A 22,132-nucleotide genomic window follows, 5' to 3' on the forward strand; every position below is an offset into this window, starting at 1 on the left:
TACTTATTTTTTGTACAAATCAACAGTAATATTTAAAATAAAATAATAAAATTATAGAATAAAAAGGCCGATATATATTTTTAAAAAGCATCATAAAGCCCCCTTCTTTAAAAAATTGTCTTTTATCGTCTGTCGTTCTTCTAAGGGTGGCAAATGTGGCTCAATTCCCTCATTACGCCTTTTCCTTATGACAGCATGCTGTAAATAAAATTAAAGTATTTAGTTTAATTACACAGTATTTTCGGTGGCACACTTAATTCCAATATTTTTAAGACCGCAGTTAATAACAGTGAGAATTGCTGTTGTTTGTTAAACAAGTGTTCTTAAAATGTTTTCATCAGTGTTATTAATTATTAATTCTAATAGAACTTATTTCCAGTAAGGGAGACAGAAAATGTTTCAAAAACATCAATAGAAAAATAATTTATTTATTACATCAACAGCATGAAGCCAATTTTACAGCAATTGGCTAATATAACCATTAAGTAACTGTCACTAAACACCACACGTAAAGGGATTTATTCAGCTTTTACTTGACAAAAGACAAACTATATATTTTTCAAATTTTTAGGATATCTGAGGTTAATTATGTTGCCAACTTATTACTAAACTGTAATACCTAGGCCAAGGATTTTTGTAAATTAAACATTTTTCTGAATGAAAATAATAACATGATAATGTTGGTTGTTGGCTGTGATGTGAGCCTAGGATTTTCCCAAATAATTCCAAAGGAACTTTTTGTTAATTATAAATGTAGATGGTATAGTTATTCAGATATCGTGAGATGCCTGAGGGGTGCCCGACCGCATCTCACGATATTTGAATAACTATCGATTAACGGTCATTAATCTCTACACACATAGATGGTATAGGTAATCAAAGTTATCAATGAATCAGGTAGAATGTTTTTAGACAGTGTGATGATCTTGATTTGATTATTGTAAATGATCTAGATTTCCCTGACTTCAAAGGTGAATCTGCTTTTGTTGGGAGTATGGGCTCATCTGTGAATGGTCTCTGCTGTGTTCTGTAACAATGTGTACATTTGATTGAAGACTTCGAGGTGCTATCCGAACCATTTTCAGACCATCTTCCCCCATTGTTTCTCTGTAACTACTTCAGATGATAATTTAATAATGTAGTGACGACTCTGGACACAGAACCATTTATTCAGGATGAGTTGATGGCTCACCCATGTTTGATTTCCAGAAGCCAAATTTTGACTGTCTTTCCACGCATGAACTATGATGGGCGTTTAAGCTGGGATGTTAGGTTTTACTGTAAATTCCACTGTATGGAATAGGGGCAACTGTGGTATATGCTCCCTTTGCAATTCTCATAATCGTCGAGACTGTGTTTCACTTTTTGGAAGAGTGCTCGATTTTGGGTGAGGTCCTTGGTTGTTTTACTCTCCCAAGAAGTGAGCTATTGCAGTTCTTGAATGGCTCAAATTCTCAGTGTTTGATTCGGTATGCTAAACATCATTGAAGCTACAGATACGAATTGATGCAAGAATTAATTTTTAAGTTTTATTCTTTCATTGTTATTATACTTTGCATTTTTTTTTTTATATTTTTACTTTTCTTCTTTCTCTCTTCTCTAAACATATTTGTAAACCAATGACCACTGGCAGGCGCATCAGATGATCCATGTCCATAAAGCTTTTGTTCTTTAATTTAAAGAAATTTTTTTTGTTTTAATAAAGCAATTATTATTATTATTGCAGTTTAGATAACTATTTGACAAATCACTTTTATCTAGGATCATGAAGCATGATCTACTGCAACGTAAAATAAAAAAATAAACAACTTGTTGCTAGTAGCAACAATAATTGCTTCTCAGTAGTTGTTGATTACAAAATTACCACTGGCAAAGTTATTATTTTATTGTATATATTAATACATTATGGTTATCCTAAATAAACAATTTTTATTTTCAAACATATTGTGGGCCACTGCCCATTAACAGACCCAAGTTAACATAGTTTACAAACAGGTTGAGATAGGAAGTTTGTGTCCGAGTGGATCGAAATCATGATAGCTCAAGTAGTAGAGCAACGTATTTAGCCGAAGGTCATGGGTTCAAATCCCACTCGTGACACTGGCTTTTTTATTTCTACCTTACATAAAGATTAATTAATAGTTTACACAATTTAACCTGCTATAAAGGATTACAAAGAACAAAATGAATAACACAATGTAGCATAATATAATAAATATAACTTTAATAATAACCTTGCAGTCTTTAAATGGTGATCGCCAGCAGCCAAATTCAAAATGCGCCGACGAACACCGCTGGAGGGAGGGGTTGAAGTTAATAAGAAGATTGTTTTGGCACCAACGGGAATGGAAGATTCCCGATTGAATAGGGGATGTTAGTTTAGGAATGGTTAGATGAAGGAATAAATAATGAACGAAAGGAGTAATTGAAGACTCACTGTTTAATGAAATTTCTATGGCTTACAAGATGATGAAATCCAATGGCAAAGAGAATGAGACAATGCAATCTAGGTAGTAGCCAGTGAGATGATGGAGTCTTCGGTGGATATTGATGGATGATTCGTTCGTGGGATTATAATGATGATAGATGGAAAATGGAAAATGAGATATTAAGGGAAAAAGGTTACGGCGTATAGGTTCATACATAGGTTTGGGGTGATGCGGTCGGGAGATGAAATGGACGCGGAGGTGGAGATCATATGGCGATTAGAAGGGGAATCCGTGAAGATTCCGGAAACTAAGTAACGGCGATTTTACACGGAGGTGAATTACTATGGCGCAACACTTTGGGGAGGAGATAGGGCGAAAGGACATGTGTTCGTCCGAGAGGGCTGGAAGGGATGGGTTTTTGAGGAAAAAGGAGGGAAGTGTATTATGACTGGTGGATTTCCAGAAGATAGGGGTTGTAGATACAGGGGTACAATGTACGTCGCAAATCAGGTGCTTCGGTGACGGAGACGCACCCGAACAAATGGAAATTGGCCTTTTTTTTTTATTGAATACCTAGAGCCCCTGGCAATGGGTGGTTTCTGCAAGATGTAGAATTACTTAGCACTGATCAGATACGCGCGGCAACCTTGGTCTTATCGTAATTATAATTAATAGTTTTTTTTGCCTGTTTTTAATTTTGTTCTTCTTCATGTATTCTTAAAAGTTTTCTACCTTTTAATTTTCAATTACATATTTCATTCTTATATTTTTGTTGGTGTAGTGATGCAACATCAACTTCCGTCAGACGGTATTTATCATGTGTACTTTGTTTTGTATACATTTCTTTTAGTTGTTGTTAAATATTATTATTACTGGACCGATGATGGTGGTGTAAATCAATCTTTTGACACCTAAGGCCTGTTTTACACAAGCGCTCAAAACGCGTCATAGAAAGCCTGATTTGTATCTGTGGTGATCACATGCAGTTCTGGAATGGCCCTGTTCCATTCCAGCCTATCAGTGTGGAGCCTCCCATATATAAGCAGAAGAACTGCCCTGCTGACCTCAGACTTATTTACTCTATGAACTCTCACCTAATGCCTTGATACTCGTCTCCCCGACTGTCTTACTAACGAGAGAGTCACTAATAGCGAAGTCACTTTGGAATCCTTACTCCTCAGATACATATATGCCTCTGATGGAAAAAATAACACTGAGAAGAGGAGTTAAGCCATACTGTTACGTTCACGTGTGTCACAGCACACATTGGATTGAGGGAAATAAACTTGGTGAACAGATGGCAATGGATGCATCCTGAAATGAAGGTCGACCTCTCTTTTATACAAAGAAGGAAGATAAGAGAATACAGTCTGGAAGTCTGGGAAGACTTGTGGAAGAACTTAATAAGGGAAAGTCACAAAAGAGGTCTTTCCAAGTATCTCTTCACAGCTTAGAGTCAGCAACTTAAAAATGAAAGATAAGCTGACAGGAGATCGAAGAATGGCAGAGTATCTGCAATGACTAAACATCATCAACAGCCTCATTTGTCCTTGTGGACAAACTCAGTGCAGACAGTGGACCAACTACTGATGGAATGCGAGACGCCCAACAAGCCAGGCTACCATTGATAAAGCGGATGGCGACGCAGGTTCTACAGTGCCTTCCGGCAAAAACCTGGCTCCTGAAGAAGGAATATTGACCATATTTTAGCAAACTCATAAATAAATATTCAACTTTCTATAGAAACAATAACCCGACATGTGATGTATAAAATCGTGAAATCATTGGTAAGTAGTTTTCAAAATTGACAATGTATTGTAACATTCTGTTAGGTTGGCCCTTGGAAAACAATTAACTACTACTTACTATACTAACATTTTATTATCCTTAGCGAAATTACATAAATGAATTCTATTTCTTGTCTATTATACGATAATGGTATACGGGACTTCCAGACAAGTGCAGGTTCCAGAATTACACATGAACTTACAGCAAAGGTTTGGGTTCCTATGTACAGATATTTCAATTCCCCAAACTATTCTACGAAGACAGGATTGCCTAAACTACTCATCCTGAGAGGGACAAAACACAAGACACTCACCCAGTATCAGCCAGACGGCCGCGATCATCTTCTTCCCAGCATTAGAACAAGACTGAATCAACGTCCGTCGCACGAAATGGGATCCGTCTGTCTCACATTTCTTCCCTCCCAGTCAATACACTTTTTCTACAACTTTAAATTAAACTAAAACTAATTGTCTCTCATACACTACACATTCAAATGTAAAATGTGCATATAATTCCATATAATGCTGTTTGTGAAGCATGAATAAATAAACCTTAAAAAAAGAAAAGAAGAACAAAAAAAAAAAAAAACGCTAATGCAATACCGAAAACATCAGCACAACAGCAAGGGCACCCGCAGCATCTGCAACCTTACCATCTCAACACACCTGACTTGGCTACCGGTCAAATGCTGCCTGAGTCCCTTTTCCCACTGCACAAGTCAACTGAATCACTCTATCCACAGCTCCGGACCTCAACGAATGGCTTACATAGTCACGGACCTTGACCAACGGCTTACTCAGTCCTGGCCTCAACCATGGGCTCCATTAAAACTCCCAGTCACTAAAGTATCTATTAAAAAATAAAGCAATAAGCTTGTGGCGTCTGTGTCTAGATATGTTGAGGATGTCAAAGATGTGGGACTCCATGTCAGTTGTCCAGTCCAAGCAAATACCTCATATCATACATAGTAGATGACTATTTGAAGGTAACATGGCCTCATTCATACTTGGATCCTTCTAAATAAATTCTATAAGTTGGATTTGCATGTATTTATCTTCACAATCCAACATTTACTCTTGATTGACATTTAATAAATTAGGTGCACCTGAATTATTGTAAAAGAGTTATGTTTAAATACATACCCAAAATGTTCTACAGGTTCGGTAGTTTGCAAAATGATTTTGGCAAACTTCTCCATTGTAGTTGTTTTGTGCCAAACAATTAAGAGAGAAAACATGTTCCTAGAAAGAAAACCATCAATTAATGTATATCAATAAAATAAATAAAAAAAGGCAATAATATGCAAGTAATACAATTTCTAAATTGGGTGGCAGCATCAATGGGAGGTCGACAGACAAGCTCCCACATAGCAAGAGCACGGTTGATGGATGGCTCTCGGAGGATATGACTCAAGAAGAACAGTCATTCTCACCCGATTAAGATTGGGCCATACAAGGTTGACACTAGGATATTTACTTTTGAGCCAAACCCGTGTATATATCTGAGATGCAGAGAAAGGTTGCTCGTTGTGTCCCACCTAATGGAACAGTGCAATTCCTTGACTTCAAGCAGAAAGGTCGCAGGAATGCCTACCGATTTGAGAACTGTGCTTGAGCATGGCAGTGAGTATTTGGGTCCCCTGTTTTGATTCTTGGTGGAAATGGGGTTGATTTTTGTTTATAGTAATAATAGTTGTGTATACCTAGTTTGTGTTGAGAATGAATGTATGTATTTGTAATGTAATGATATTGTATCTGTTATGCTTGAAGAAAAAGCAGTAAAACTTATATTGCCATTATCAAACATTACTGTCAATAGATGGATACTCGATTTATCAAATGATGTGAAAGAGTTGCTAGTTTCTCGCATCCAACACAATTCATTTTTTCTTCAAATTGAATCAACTGACATGACGGTGTGGGCTATTTTATTGGCTTTTGTCCGTTAGTTATCTTTAATTGATAACAATGTGAATAAAACACAAAATAACATCAAAAAATGTTTAAAACAATTCATTTAAAAAATCCAGACCTTCTTCCCAGTTGTTTGTCCATGCTTACAACAAAATACACTTTTACATTTTTTATTTACATTAAAATAATTTTAAAAATGATTACAAAATAATAAAGAAAGTAATATAATGATTATCTACCATCATACCTTGTAACAGGGATTGTTTTCTTCATTATTTAGTTGAGCTCTTAAATTTCTTTCCTTTCTCGTTAATTTTGAATCATTAGCCATTATTTACTTGTTATATTTTATCGTTTTATCTTCTGGATAATCTATAATCAAAAATAAACATTTTATGGAGGTTATTGATTATTATTGATAGAAATCGATTATATTCATTGTGAACATGTGTAACAGTAGGGCGTTAGAACTTTGATATCATATTTTTTCTATTTTTTTTTTCAATTTAATTAAAGGAAATTGTCCTTTCCAATTTTTATTTGATTAATTAGTTTGAAATGAAAAATTGTATTTAATAAAAATTAATTGTATGTTTATAACATTTTGTTATCAATTTTCGTGTCTGGCCTTGACCGTGGCCAACGTTTTTCCAAATGTTCGTACAAGAATCTTGCGCTTGCCGCTTGAGTGGTATGTACTATGTTGCCAGCACTGGCTTGTACTCACTAGTCACACTCAAAACTCGATATTTACATATCTAGAGCCTAGTGTCGGGTCCTTTTCATCTGTTTACGAATTACGTAATTATTGTAGTTTTGTATGATCTCGCGCGCGCGGGTGTATACATGCATTTACACATATAAACAAGTTTACGGATTTCTAAGAGCTCTGCTTAAATTTTCATTTTAGTTCTTTTCTACTTTTTTTTTTAGACGAGCGTTAGGCTCGACGAAAATATTTATAATACTTCTTTCATTTCGTCCGAATGAAATAAGGGTATGTTTAGCAAAATGCTATTCAAGTTTAATATAAGATAAACGGATACGGTTTGTGATTAGTAGTGGCTAGTTTGTTGTGTTTGGTTAGAAACCTTCGTATTTAAAAAGGTACGTTATTTTTCACAATTGTCTTTATTCCTTTTCTTCTTAAACTGTTCCTTTAGGCCATTGACCTCAGTTGTTATATTTTAATATTCAAGGACTAATAGTTAAACAAAATTCATTTTTTTATTTAATTACCTCGTAAAATAACGAAGACTAACTTATATGTATATAATAAATTAAATTATGTGGAAAACAATCGTTCATTTTTAGATGGAATTTTAAAATCCTCCGACCGTAGTTGTCTTACTCTTCAAATATCAGTTTTTAAATTACTTTTTCTTAGTTAAATTAAATTTTTATTTGCAGAGATAAGATTAAATTGAGATCTATAATTATCTTTACACTTTTTTTTTTTACATTTATTTTTAAATGGAAATATCGTTTACATGGTTTAACCATGAGTTTACTTTACCGTCACGATATAATTCGTTTTAAAGAATGCAATTTTCAGTTATTATCCCGAGTTAATTCAGACAATTTTTTTTTCTTAAATCTGGATTTTTTTACGAGGATATTTCGGCTACGAGGTTATATGAACCCTCGGGATGGGCGGTGTTTTTGAAAAAAGCCCGTTTGTTTGCCTGGGCCGCTGGATTCGAACCAAGGACCCTCCAGTGATGGGCGCCGTGTCAACGCCTAACCGCTGCAGCAACCGACGCCAACTCTGGATTTTATCTCGGCTAGTAGTTAACTGCTCAAAAATGAATAGGGATATTTGTAATTTATTCTTATTCTATTAATTTTAATTAAATTAACTGTTATATTCTTGTTCGTTGGATTAAAAAAAAATCCCAAAACAAAAAAATTAGTTAATTCTAATTTTTATTAACGGATTTACTTAAGAATAGTAAACTCGAGGTGTACTCATTTTGTAAACCAACTCCTTTTTTCGTCTTTTCTCCATTTTAATCCAGTTGTATTCTCTTTAACAATGGAAAGACATCTTGAACCAGAAGTTCGTAATATTATTGTAAGAATGAGTCATCGAGGTCACTGGAAAGTAGATATCACAGAGGCAGTTGGCGGTATTTTAGAGTATAGTCTCCCGTGCTTTATCCCGGCTCCGAGAGACTGGAAATGCAAAAAGGATAGTAGTGGATCTCAGCACATTACGATGCTAAGGGAGGGCAGAAATGAGAAATATTGTCATTGCTGCAAGATATAACACTTTCCATAGTGCCCACCAGATCCTAAATGAAGTAGAAGCTGTTTTGGCAGGCCTTTATGTAGGTTGGCTTCACATCTTATGCCCCTTTGAGACGACCTGCAGCATCAGCCCACCGCCAGTGAGCACCTTGAAGAGAACACCAATTGGAATGCTGTTAAGTTTACTGATGAGTCGCGTTTCTGTCCCATTGTCTCTAGACTTCAGTTCCATTGAGCACATGTGGGATGCGTTGCAGGGAAGGTTTTTCAACCATTAGCATCCAGTTGACCTGCAACAACTGAGTGCTGCGTTGCAAGATCTATGTAGTGAAATTCCTTTTGAAATTAGTGACAATCTTTTAACAGTATACCTAACAGGTGCACAGAGATTTTAGCTAACAGAGGACTATACACAATATTAATTGTTTACATTGTGTTCAATAAACAAAATTATGGAATTAAAACATTTTATTCTGTTGTTTGTCAAAATTCCTTAATGTAAATTTTTGTTCAGTAAAAAACAATAATTTTTAATAAATTTTATGGCAATTTATAATAAAAGTAAAATGAAAATGCTAGGGTAGGTCAATACTATAAAATTGGCAATAACCTATTCATTTTTGAGTAGTTTAGTTATTTACAATTACCTGCGAGGCTCTTTTAGTACACCCTACTGCTGGTAGATTTTGGCAAACACAATCTTTGCTACTAATAAATTTTTTTAAAAACCTTTTTTAAAAATTATTTTTTTTTAATTTTTCAAAAAGTCTGTCTTTCTGACTTCTTTATTTAAAGCAATATTAAGAACTTCACACTTCCAATGGAAACTTTCTTACATTAAAATGATCCCAAAGCCTCAAAAAAATTGGTTTCCCATCGTCTTATTGCCCTATTAGTTAATCGAAAAATTAATTTACAAAAGAATTATCTCTACTGCTACTTCAAACAACATTTCACCAGACCATCAATTTGGTTTTCGAACCCACCATTCCACTACTCATAAACTTTACAGCATTAGAGATTTCATCACTTCATGTTTCGAGCAGAAACTGTATGCAACTAGAGTGTTTCCATATGTTTCTCAGCCCTTCGACAATGTACGGCATAAGGGAATATTATATGAATTAAAATTATTTTTACCTAGTCTATTATGTGATTACAATCATACCTTAAGGAGAAATTTTCGCAGTAAACCCAGAATCAGAGACTTCTAATATGGAAGAAGTGCTTGCAGGTGTCAATACTTGCTCCGCTGTTGTTCACAATTTTTACTTCTAATATGCCCACAAATGAGAAGGCACTTACTGCCACATATGCAGATGACACAGCCGTATTAACCATCCCTCTTCTACTCAAGCTTCACTTATGTTACAGAACCACATATCAACAATTAAAAAATGGAGAAATCTTTGGAAAATAAAGTTTATCCCCTCAAAATCACAACATATCACCTTTACACTTGTTAGACTTTTAGGGTCTTTTTTTATGAAAAATGTTAAAATACAATTTTAACAATTACAATAATAATTGCATTTATTTTCTATTTACTATTATTTTAATAAAAGGAAAAAATTAAAAATAAAAGGCACTGTAAGGGAAACAGAATTTATTCACTCCAATTATTTCTTTTTTCAAAATTATATTTACACTCTTCCTTCTTTTAAAATGAATCTTCTAACTTAAATCTTTACAAAAAAATAAAATCATTTCTTCTTGAATCAATATTAAAAAAAAACTTAAAATATAATTAAGAAGTATTTAAACTATTGTTAAAAATAAATGAATTCATAATATTTATGTATGCGCAATCCCCAAGGAATAAAATTAAGGAAATATGGAATAGGAAAAGACTCACACGATGATTGCTGTTTTCCTGATGTTTTCTCATAAGATGATTCTTCACAAGCCAAGTTGAAGCAGCTACATTCGAGGTGGTTTGTTCACAGTCTCCCAATGGAATGCCTCCTGTCCTCCACCTTTTAGCCTTTCTGCACTTTTGTCTCTCACGAGTTCCAAAGTCCATCACCTCCTTCACGTTCATTTCAATTTGTTTGTTACAAAATTTGTAAACCCCAAAAAATGTGCGAACATACATGACGAAGTCTGTGGGAGCACATAATTGGTCTGCGAGATGCATAACTGGTTGTTGAAGATGAAGATTGTACTATGTGCTGTGGATGCAGATGTAGACTGTTTTGAGTTCCTTCCAGATGGTAATCGGATAGGTAGTAGGACAGGAGAAGAAAGGAGTACCCCAGTGTTTTCTTTTTGACCCTACAGAAATAAAAATAAAAATATTATCTTGTATTCTTAATATAAACTAAAATTTTATGAATTTAATACACTAGATATGTACATATTATTATATTTACAGAAAATTATTGTTGGTTTCTTATTTTTAAACAAACCCCTGTTGCACTATGTTACATAATTTGGTGCTGGGTGTACAATTAATTTATTAAATTTTATGTATACCTTATTAACAAATTTACTAAATTCAAAATCTATTTATTATAACTTATTTATACTTTTTTGTTAAGTGCCAATTATTTATAATGTTTAAAACTTTTATTTAAGTATTTTTTAATTTTTTTACTACTTCAGGATCACAGTATTTTAATTGTGAGATATGTGCCACAATTATTTTATCATGTGCAACTTTGCAATCCTCGACTGATTTTATTATATAGGAAACTCTAGAACGTACGTTTATGATTTCATATGGGCCTGAAAATTTCGGCATTAATTTGGCATTTTTTTGGTGCAATTTACTTGATAAATGATATGTTTTATACATGATGAAATTGCCTACTTTAAATTCTACATTTTTTGCATTTTTATTAAAGTTCTGTGAAGCAATATAATGTGCATTTTGTAAATTTTTTAATGCATTAGTCCACATTTCTATCATTTTATTTTTGTCTGTTATGTGATTAATGGATTCGTCTAATGTAAATTTAAAATTTAGTGGGTGATTCATTTGTCTTCCCAAAAATAACAAGGCGGGAGAATATCCCATTGAAGAATGTACAGAATTGTTTAAAGCAATTAAATAAAGATGTAAATTTTTGTCCCAATTTTTTTGATCATCACTGCAATATGCTGATATACAAATTTTTAGGGTTCTGATTGTACGTTCTGCGGCATTAGCTTGAGGGTAGTATGGTATGTTTAGGTAGTAAGTGATTCCAAGAGAAAAGCAAAAGTTTTTATATAAACGGGATCTAAATATTGCTGCTTGATCAGACACTATAATTTTTGAAATTCCAAAGGATGAAAAAACATCGAGTTTTAATGCGTTTATGACTGAAATGGTTGTTGCATTGTATAAAGGTTTGGCGAAAATAAATTTGGAGAAGGCGTCAACGCCGATTAAAATGTACTGTGCCTTTGTTATATTCCCTCTGGGTAAAGGACCTATTAAGTCTATGTAAAGTTTTTTGAATGGTTGTTTTGCGTATATGTTTGATTCTATTCTGTTTCATATTTGTATTGAGGGGTTTGATTTTTGCACAAATCACGCACGCTTTTATTCTATTTTTTATGTCCCTAGTCATTTCTTTATAAGTAAAATATTGTCTTATGCGTTGCAAAGTTTTTCTAAATCCAAGATGAGCTCCAATTTCACTATCATGGAAATACGTAAAAATAACCGTATACAAAATTTGCGGAAGTACAACTTTCGGTGCTGGCATTTTTTTACTTTTATAATACAAAATTTTACCCTTTAATAGATAATTTTCTATTTTTATCTTTTGTTGTAATTTTTTTATTATTGGACTTAATATTTCATCTTTCATTTGATAATTTTCTAGATTTTCAAAGAGTTCAGGAAATTTTAATAAAACTAAACCAGGCCAACATTTTAAAATTCTTTTTTCAAATTCCGTGCTTGTTTTTTCCAATGAAGGAGCATCTTTTGCAACTTGATGTGAAAGCAAATTAGCGATTTGGTTGTTTTTTCCTGGTACATGTGAAATTTTAAAATCGTACCCTTGCAACAAACTCAACCAACGATTTAATTTTCCCGTTAATTTGGGATTATTAATTAACCAAGTTAAAGCCACACAATCGGTTCTTAATGAAAATTGTTTGAAATGCAAATACTGAGAAAAATGTTCGATACCGGAAATTATAGCTATCAATTCTTTTTCGCAGACATTGTATGCTAATTGGGATTTTTACAGTTTTCGAGAATAATATGCGATTGAAAGTAAAATATTATCTTGATATTGACCTAAAAATGCTCCTATTCCAGTTTGAGATGCAACGCATGACAATACAAATTCTTTTGAAAAATCGGGCATTTGCAATATTGGTGCAGTTGTCAATAATTTCTTTGCTTCATCAAAGCTTTTTTGTTGTGAATCTCCCCATTGTAATTTTGTAGATTTTCTTTTTAATTCATTCAAAGGTGATAAAATATCTGATATTGATGGTAAATATTTTGAATAGTATGATATGGAGCCAATAAAGCTTGCCAGTTGTTTTAGGTTTGGGAGTTTTTAATATAGCGCTTACTCTATCGGGATCGATTTGGACAGAATTTTTTGAAATTATGTGACCCATAAATTTAATTTTACTTTTTGCTAATTGCATTTTTGTGGGGTTCCCAGTTAAGTTAGTGTGTCTCATTTTATTAAATACATAGTCTAATACATTTTTATGATCTGACAAATTTCCTTTTGTATAAATTAATAAGTCGTCCACAAATTACCAAATAAATTTAAATTTTTCTTCCCTGAAAATCTCATCAATGAGCATAGATAAATATCCGCTTCCTGCTCTCATGCCAAATGGAAGAAAATTATACTGGTATTTTCCAAATGGTACGACGAATGACGTTAATTCAGCGGTATTTTTGTTTAAGGGTATTTGATGAAATGACTGATTTAAATTGATTATTGAAAAATAATTAGCCTCCCGTAAAAAGTCGCATACAGAATTAATAGTTGGTAAGGGATAGTCAACATATTTTATAATTTCATTAATTTTTTTGTAGTTGATCACTAATCGGTAAGATTTTTTGTCAGGTTTCGGAACTAGAAAGGCAGGAGAAGCATATGGGCTAAAACTTTTAGAAATAACTCCCTTTTTTAAAAGATCATTAATGATTTCCTTCATAATTTGTAGTTGTGGTGGGTTAAGAGGATAGGCAGGCGAATGAACAATCTTGTTTGATATTGTTTCCAAATTTATTTTCATTATTGTGGTTCTGCCTAATTCTGTAGTTAAAACATTCAGATATTTTTTTTTGAAAATGGGCTATTAGTTTATGCAGATCTTTATCATAATTTTCATTTGTATTTAAGTCTTTATTATTAATTACTGTAGCGTTTAAATTTTTGAAATTATTTATAAGGAAGTTATAATGTGGTAAAAAGGAATAGTATTTTTTTTTATTGAATTCAAAATAGAATTGATCCTTAGAAGGTATAATTTCGATTTTTATTTGTTTCATAAATGAATACGATAAGATACAAGGCACAGGTAATCCGTCGATGACAACAAACAATTTCTTCCACGAAAAACCTTTTATTTGAATTCTTAATTTAATTTTTGTAAATGGCTCTATTTTGTTTCCGCTAATTGTAATTATAGTATTTTTTGAATTAAAATCACAATTTTTTATTTTAATGGTTTGTATTATGCGTTTAAATAAAGATAAACTTATAGAATTAATTGTTGCACCAGAATCAAATAAGGCAATAGCATCGATTTGGTTTATTTTAACTTTTGTAAATCCCAAAAAATTGTTAATATGGTCGTCTTTAAAATAATTTGAAAAGTTTTCAGAAATCCCTCTGATGCCCCCCAACGTTACTAGTTTTTTTTATTATAAAAATCTGGTACACCGTTATTGCTAATAGATTCCTGATATTCCGGAGTAACACCCATCAACCCATATTCCTTTTGAGGTGTAAATAATTTATATTTGTTTTTGTTGTAATATTCCTGCGAATTGTTTTTGTTATTATTATGTTTATGATAGTTATCGTGATGGTTGAATTTATTTCTGTTTTCATTAAATCTCGCCTTATTATAAGAATAATTTGGTGTTTTTGAAAATTGAACTGGACTAACGTTTACATAATTGCCTGTATTTTTTTGATTTGAGTAATTTCTGTTGTAATAATTTCTTTGCTCTGAAGGACTATATCGATTTTGATTACTATTCGAATTTGGATTGTAATGATAAAAATTTTTTTATCCTCTATTTTGTGGTACATTTTGTTTAAAATTTCCCTGATGATTAAATTCATGCTTATTGAAATTGTAATTTCTATTTTGATTAATCTGAATTCGTTGTAATTGGGTTGCCTATTGCATTTAAATTGTCTTGGGAAAATCTGATCTGGATTTGGCACGTTTGCGCATGCAGATCCTCCAGTAAATTGTACTGAAAAGTTCGGAATTTCTAAGTCCTATCTGGGTTTTTTGCAATAGGAATATTTTGTTCCATAGTGCGATTTGCTAAGATCATTTCTAGGTACGTAACTTGATTCCATAATTCGCTTAAAGAAGTGATAACTGGTTTTGAACCTAAGAGTGCAAGAAATTTAGGGTGAATTCCTTCAATAATTGCTTCTACTAATTTTGTTTCATTATCCTCTCCCAAAATTTTAGCAATTAAAATTTTATTGTTTATGTAATTCCGTAATGTTTCTGCATCTGTTTGGTTTCTTAAAAAGTATTTAGCATGTAAAATTTGTAATTGTTTTTCGGTTATTTGGTAATGTAACAAACTTCGACGTAAAATTTCAAATGTAATATTTGGGTGTGCTGCGGCTGCTGAAAGTGTTGCTTCCGCTGCCCCTGTGTGTAAGTCTGCTAAGCCTTTAAAATTGTGGCAAAATCAAAAAACGCTCAGCTATTGGGTGAAGACCAATTAAAAAATTCAAAACTGCTTCGGCATTATATAACTTGAACTTATGGACATTTTGCAACCTATTTTATACTGAATATGGTATAATATTATGTTTAAAAAGTGGTTTTTTATCATTAATTTGATCTGTTTGGTGACTGTCTTCTCCTTCTTTAACAGCGTGAGGTGAAAAAGGTTGCATTGAAAAGTTTATTGCTTCTTTTACCTCAAATATTTCGTTTTCTTTTAAAGTTTCATTTGCTCTAGTAGAATTATTAGCGTCCTTATCAATTTTTAAAACTGCATTTTTTTGTTTTTTGTTCAAAGCGTGAAGTTTTTGTTTTAATGCTTTCTCGTATTGGTCCACTAGAGTTTTAACGTTAGCTTGTATATCTCTTTTTATATTTTTTGGTGAATTGTGAAGTAAGGAAGATAATGTTTCCTTGTGCATTGCTTGTGTTGCTTCTAATTGTTGTTTATTGTGTTCGAGATGTGCATTAGGTGTTTGGAATTGTGTAATGTGTGCCAAACCTTCTTCATTACAAATTCTCTGTTCCTCCTCACTTGGATTATCCATTTTACCAAATTATAGTTGTTAATCAAGAGGGAACTTTTATTTTATTTATTTAACTCCAAATTTCGTTTTTATTTATTTTTTGGAAGACAAGTGAACAAATCCCAGTTAATATTTTTTATTATTTAATTTTTTAATATTATTGTTTTTTGTGATTAGGTTGAAATTTCAATAATTTAAAGTGTTTGTAAACCCCAAAAATTTTTATTTTTGGTTAAAATATAGTTTATATTAAGTTAAGCGACATATATTTGTATTTATTAATTTAGTTTTTGTTTGTTTTACATCTTGATATTTGGCGTAATAATTTTTTGTTTAATAATTTTGTTTTAAATTTGTTCCAATTTTATGTTAATTTCTTTCCGATTTTGTTTTAATTTTGTTCGGGTGCCATTTTTTGTTAATTTCTTTTACTTTTGTTCGGGCGCCATTTTTGTTAATTTCTTTCCGATTTTGTTAGACTTTTAGGGTCTTTTTTTATGAAAAACGTTAAAATACAATTTTAACAATTACAATAATAATTGCATTTATTTTCTATTTACTATTATTTTAATAAAAGGAAAAAATTAAAAATAAAAGGCACTGTAAGGGAAACAGAATTTATTCACTCCAATTATTTATTTTTTCAAAATTATATTTACACTCTTCTTTCTTTTAAAATGAATCTTCAAACTTAAATCTTTACAAAAAAATAAAATCAATTCTTCTTGAAACAATATTAAAAAAACTTAAAATATAATTAAGAAGTATTTAAACTATTGTTAAAAATAAATGAATTCATAATATTTATGTGTGCGCAATCTTCAAGGAATAAAATTAAGGAAATATGGAATAGGAAAAGACTCACACGATGAATGCTGTTTTCCTGATGTTTCATAAGATGATTCTTCACAAGCCAAGTTGAAGCAGCTACATTCGAGGTGGTTTGTTCGCAGTCTCCCAATGGAATGCCTCCTGTCCTCTGCCTTTTAGCCTTTCTGCACTTTTGTCTCTCACAAGTTCCAAAGTCCATCACCACCTTCACGTTCATTTCAATTTGTTTGTTACACACTCTTCCTTAAGACTTATCCTAGCATACACTTTACAATGAACTTGTTCCTCAATCCGACAAAGATAACTATTTAGGACTTACACTTGATAAAAGACTTACTTGGAATCCACATATACAATTAAAAACACACTCGACAAATTATTTAAAATGCTTTATTACCTACTCAACTGACAATCAAAATTACTATAAAAATCAAAACTTTCGACATACACATACCTGGGTGCTAAATTTATGGATCGGACAATTATTCCAATTTTCAAAGATTACAAGGTTGAGATTTTAAGACTAATTGTTTCTGCCCCTTTTAACATAAACCATAACAATCTTCACAAAGATCTTTAAATGCCACCTGTTTTTTCATCCATCAAAACATAGTACAGACATTTTCATAGTAAATTACAAAATCATACAAATACTATTACTCAACTCCCCACAATTACCACATAAGCGACTGAAAAGGATAAAGATTAAAATCATTTTATTAATCCAGAGCGGATGCCAGTGGGTAGCTTTATGTATAACACCCCTAATGCCACAATCATAAATTGAAATCCAATCTGCTCGTTGTATATCATACATATGCAGTTGTAGATGGATATTTTTTTACTTCATTTATTTTTCTATAACTGTATATGTGATATACAACCAGCAAATTGGATTTTGATTTGTGATTGTGGCATTAAGGTCATTATATAGAAAGCTCTGGATTAATAATATATGATATTAATATTCGAGAGGTCTCTTATCCATATTCTTTTCAGTTGCTTACTACTTATTTGTATCTTGTAATTTACTGTGAAAACATCTGTAATATTTTTTAAAATTTTTATTTTTTAGTGACTGGTTGTTATAATTTGTTGCAGTCGTGATGGTTTACATCAACAGAGGCATACACAACATTAATTACAGAATAGATACATGCAAACTCAGCCATAGCTGTGGCAACATCATAATGCAAATAAACAAATAAAGCTCAAAATGTCGGCAAAAAAAGTAAAAAATGTGTTTTTCTAAATTTATTCCCGACCATATTCATTTACTTGTACATTATATTATAAATGCTTTTTTACATTTGTAAATAATAATAAATATTTTAATTGGTTTATTGCAAATTTTGTATTTTTTGACTTGCTCGAGTTAACTCGTTCAATAATTTAACATTTTTGAGACACCAATTTGGTACATAATTAAACATTAATTAAAAAAGATTTGAAATAACAACTGTTACGTCTTAAAGAGTATAAATTAGTTATTTAAAAAAAGGTAATTTTTGAACATACTTCAGAAAAAAACTTGTACGGTGAGGGGTTGAGAGTCAAATCCAGTTGGAATGAGAAAAACATATACTAAAGAATATATTTAACTACCTTGCATGTTTAAAAATGCACTTTAATGTTTTAATGATGAAATTCAAACATTTAAAGTAATTTAAAAAATCAGAATTCTGTGGTGTTTGGTCAAAGAATGCATTTTTTGTTGTGAAAATTGGATTATGTCATTTTTGGCTTCTGTTTAACTTTCTATTGGATTGTCTGTTTGGGTTACTCGTTTGATGGCTATTGTTAAAAAAGAGATAGACAATGATCTTTCAAAAGGTGTTTGCTGGAAAAAAAATGTCATGACCTCCAAATATATCACAGAATTGTTTAGTGTGATGAACGGGGCATTATTTTTCAACTCAACTATACTTTGCATAAAATTAAATTAAATACTTTGGTTAATAGAATCAATTAAAAATATAATAGATTAACGTTTTTGACATGAATAGTTGTTTTATGAATATGAAATTAGTTCTTTATTTTTAATCAAAACTAACAAGTATATAATAATTAACTGGGGGTATAGCTCAGTGGTAGAGCATTCGACTGCAGTATATAATAATTTGTTTCATTGTTTATACATTATTAATGTATATCTATATGTATTACATATATTAAAAAATATATATAGTATATTTTAGTACATACCAATATATATTAAAAAAATAATTATAACTTTATTGTGAAATAACACAGTCGAAATTTAAAATTATTTTCTTTTATCAATATGCATAAAATTTGTTGTCTCATTTTACCATCCCTTATTATTTTTAATAAATAATTTAAAAAAACATATTTAGTAAAAATAAGAGATGATAAAAAAAGACAAAAAGTTTCATAATGTTGATAAAAGAAAATAATTGTAAATATTGACTGAGAATCTGTAAGTTGTAAAAATATGTTGATTGTTGTTTTTCACTTACATAGCTGAGTAATTATAAAAATTATATGTTTGTTTATCTGTTGTAGAGCCCTAAGGAAGGTGAAATAAAACGCCAAAAGTTGGCCATAGTTTCAACATACAACATTCATTGGACCACATCCCTTCCCACCAAATATATTGACAATAATTTACAGTACAGTTTTAATAATTTCCTTGATGAAAAAAAGTTTTGTTTCCAGTGTATCTCATAAGTAATATTATTAGCATACAAACCTATTTAATATAATTATGAGATATTGTTTGTATTATGGGATATTGTTAGTAAGGTTTTATCTATGAACCCAAATCAAAATATAGTTTTGTTAGTATTTGGGTTGTTATTTATTGAAATATTATTTTATGGGCTTATACTTTACTTGAAAAAGTCAAAATAATTGTTATGATAGTTTCAGGCAATTGACCATCAATTTAAAATAAAAAATGGCCTCTACTGATATCCAAAATAGAGCAGAATCTGGGACAGAGGATTCAAAATTGAAAGCCACAGTTGAAGGTGTTCTAAATGGAGAGAGCCCAAAGGAAAATGGTGATAAGGAATTGAGTAATGGAACTGAATCTACTATAAGTAAAGAAAAAGATGAAATAGTAAGTCAAAAAGATGTGCAGACTGATGGCGAATTAGTGAATGGAAGGAAATATGAAGAAAGAGAATCTATAGAGACAGAAGAAAATATTGATGTAGTTGGTGACGATGATGAATTGGTTGAACTGGAGAAAGAGAAAGAGGTAAAGGAATCTGATAAAGTCGATAAAACAAGAATTGTGCAAGTCCTGCTTGAAGAATCAAGAGAGAGCCCCACATCAAAAGCACAATTGTCTGAAAAGTTGAATGACTCTTTTTGTAAGGAGGAAAACAACACAAAAATGACAAATGAAATAATAACCCCTGACTTCACTAGGAGTAAGTATGGTGCTGGTTTTAAAATGAGTGGGAGGAGGCCATTGAGGGGTATTGTTTCTCCACACCCAGCATCAAAAAGAAAAGCGAGTTATAGTATTAATGACTCACCTAATAAAAAGAAAATTAAAGAATCTACGTCTTCAGAAGGCTCCAGATGGAATTATTTTTCTTCTCCTTTTCGATTTTGGAATTATAAAGAAAACTGTACATCTACAAATAGTCAACAGGTGTCACCCAATGATTCAATGGTTGTTAACGTAGATGATTTGTCGATGATTAACAATAGAATAGATGATTCTCAATTTGAAAATGACTGGCCAGAAGGAAACAAACCATTTTGGAAAATGTGTAATATAATGTGAACTACACTTTATTTCTGGTAAGTATTTTATTATTATTATTATTTAACTAAAAATTAACTAACTAAAATTAAAGAATACACTTCCTTTTTTTCAGCCATATGTATGTCATCAATTAAAAAAGTGGATTGAAAAAAGTAAGGCATGTCCTGAAAATATTGTGTTGCTCTATTACATACAAAATTTTTAGTATGATTGTAAATACTATGACAGTTTCTATTTGGATTTGGAAACAAATTGCAATAAAAAAGACAAGTTTTTTGTAATTCTTATTAAGTTACTTAACTTGTAGACAAACATGAATTATTTTTTCTTTATTTTGTAAAATATTAGTATTAGATGCAATTTATGACAAATATTGCTGTTGTAATAAAAGTTTTAGTACATGTGTAAATTAATGTTAAAAATGAAATGACCTTTCAATCATCACTTCTTAGACCCCTTGATATGACTCAGCAGTCTGAACTTTACTTCTCGGCCAAGTCACAATTGCCTAGCTGAACAAATTAAAACTGTATATAAACAAAAACAACACATTTACTTATAAATACAATCAAATGTTATTTAATCTAATGGCCACAAAACCAAAAAACAAATTAAATAAAAATATGACTACATAGTCCTAAAATAAAGAGTAATATGCAAAACTTGTAAGTCATACAAAGAGCCACTTGTTTATGTGGAAGCTGCTACCACATTTGAGAAGGTTCAGCTGCAGAATTTAATGTAAGTTTCCCTTTATCATTTTAACACCAGTTCACCGAGCGAATGTCTCCCATCATTCATCTGTTCTCAGCAAATGGGCCCAACAATGTTCATGTGGCTTTTTGAAAGTGAACACGGACTCTCACCCTTGTCCAGCTTTTCAAAACTTCCAGATTATCATGTATATATCTTATATTATTTGATCCAGTGTGTAAATACTTCTGAATTTGGAAATAAGTCAGTTAATCTGAACAGGGCTTGGTTCCAATTAGATCAGATTAGTGAGACTACTGTAATGGGTAAGAGTTGAGATACAAATTTTTATAGTAATTTATTTTTTATGGCTTTGTGTTAATACTGATTCCAAATCAAATCGAATCTATAACCAGTGTCTTATGATAATATTTGGTGGATTTAAGTTGACAATTCTGAAACAAACTGTAATATTTATTCATTTGTATATATTTTTTGCCATGTTGCAACACAGGAACAATTGTGATCCACAAACAGTGATTTGACATCCAAAGTTTTGTTGTTCATGTTTAGACTTCTGTTCAAGTTATGAGGCATTTCTTTTCAGTTGAAACATGACTTCAAATGTGTGGCCACTCACTTGACCGTTTCCTCAACTTTTACCCATTGCATGTTTTATTTATAGCAGTAAAAAATAAAACAGTCCAAGTAGATTTACTGTGTAATGCTAAAATTACTGGATTAAATTAAGAAAAAAATTAAAAATGGGAGAAAATGATTTAGTTCTGTTGTCAAATAAATGTAAATGACTGGATTGAAAATCCAGACGTTTGCCTTTTGCCACAGATTAACAGGCTATCTAGATTATCCAATACTGTGCAATGGATTTGAAATATGAAAACTATTCTATATTCTTTTTGTAAAGTATTTAGTAATTGTGACATTTTTTAATTTGTAGTGGAAACTGTTTGGTTTTATTTACTTATTAGAACAACCAGGAAAGCGGCTGGTATGTATTAAGTTTATTTTTACTGAGGATTATATTGAAAATGTAATAAAACT

General features: G+C 31.4%; 3 protein-coding genes across 13 annotated transcripts; 1 reads left to right on the forward strand and 2 right to left on the reverse strand.

Annotated features, from left to right (window-relative positions):
* Positions 1 to 57: 57 nt before the first annotated feature.
* Positions 58 to 6,561, reverse strand: LOC106672921 (coiled-coil-helix-coiled-coil-helix domain-containing protein 7). The gene is made up of 3 exons (XM_014404729.2): positions 6,378 to 6,561; positions 5,360 to 5,458; positions 58 to 198 (listed from the first exon to the last, which is right to left on the reverse strand). Exons 1-3 carry the CDS (start codon positions 6,459 to 6,461, stop codon positions 91 to 93), a joined length of 291 nt encoding a protein of 96 aa, XP_014260215.1. The 5' UTR covers positions 6,462 to 6,561; the 3' UTR covers positions 58 to 90.
* A 241-nt stretch (positions 6,562 to 6,802) lies between these two features.
* LOC106672861 lies at positions 6,803 to 22,126 on the forward strand. 11 transcript variants are annotated; one of them, XR_002909793.1, is made up of 4 exons: positions 6,803 to 6,821; positions 19,159 to 19,433; positions 19,519 to 20,412; positions 20,490 to 22,126. XR_002909793.1 is itself a non-coding variant. In XM_024224586.1 (2 exons), the coding sequence occupies exon 1, from the start codon at positions 19,553 to 19,555 to the stop codon at positions 20,393 to 20,395; it is 843 nt and encodes a 280-aa protein (XP_024080354.1). In that variant the 5' UTR covers positions 19,444 to 19,552; the 3' UTR covers positions 20,396 to 20,412; positions 20,490 to 22,125. The 11 variants fall into 11 exon arrangements, 1 of the variants encoding a protein (XP_024080354.1); XR_002909788.1 differs by lacking the exon at positions 6,803 to 6,821 and adding an exon at positions 6,828 to 7,237; XR_002909789.1 differs by lacking the exon at positions 6,803 to 6,821 and adding an exon at positions 6,828 to 7,237 and having other exon boundaries at positions 19,159 to 19,323.
* On the reverse strand, positions 10,147 to 16,988 carry LOC112126144. Its single transcript, XM_024224587.1, has 2 exons — positions 16,667 to 16,988; positions 10,147 to 10,654 (listed from the first exon to the last, which is right to left on the reverse strand). The coding sequence occupies exons 1-2, from the start codon at positions 16,847 to 16,849 to the stop codon at positions 10,418 to 10,420; spliced, it is 420 nt and encodes a 139-aa protein (XP_024080355.1). The 5' UTR covers positions 16,850 to 16,988; the 3' UTR covers positions 10,147 to 10,417.
* Positions 22,127 to 22,132: the final 6 nt, after the last annotated feature.

Source organism: Cimex lectularius, unplaced genomic scaffold, assembly GCF_000648675.2.
Source record: "Cimex lectularius strain Harlan isolate CLEC.00 unplaced genomic scaffold, Clec_2.1 scaffold46, whole genome shotgun sequence".
Lineage (NCBI taxonomy): Eukaryota > Metazoa > Arthropoda > Insecta > Hemiptera > Cimicidae > Cimex > Cimex lectularius.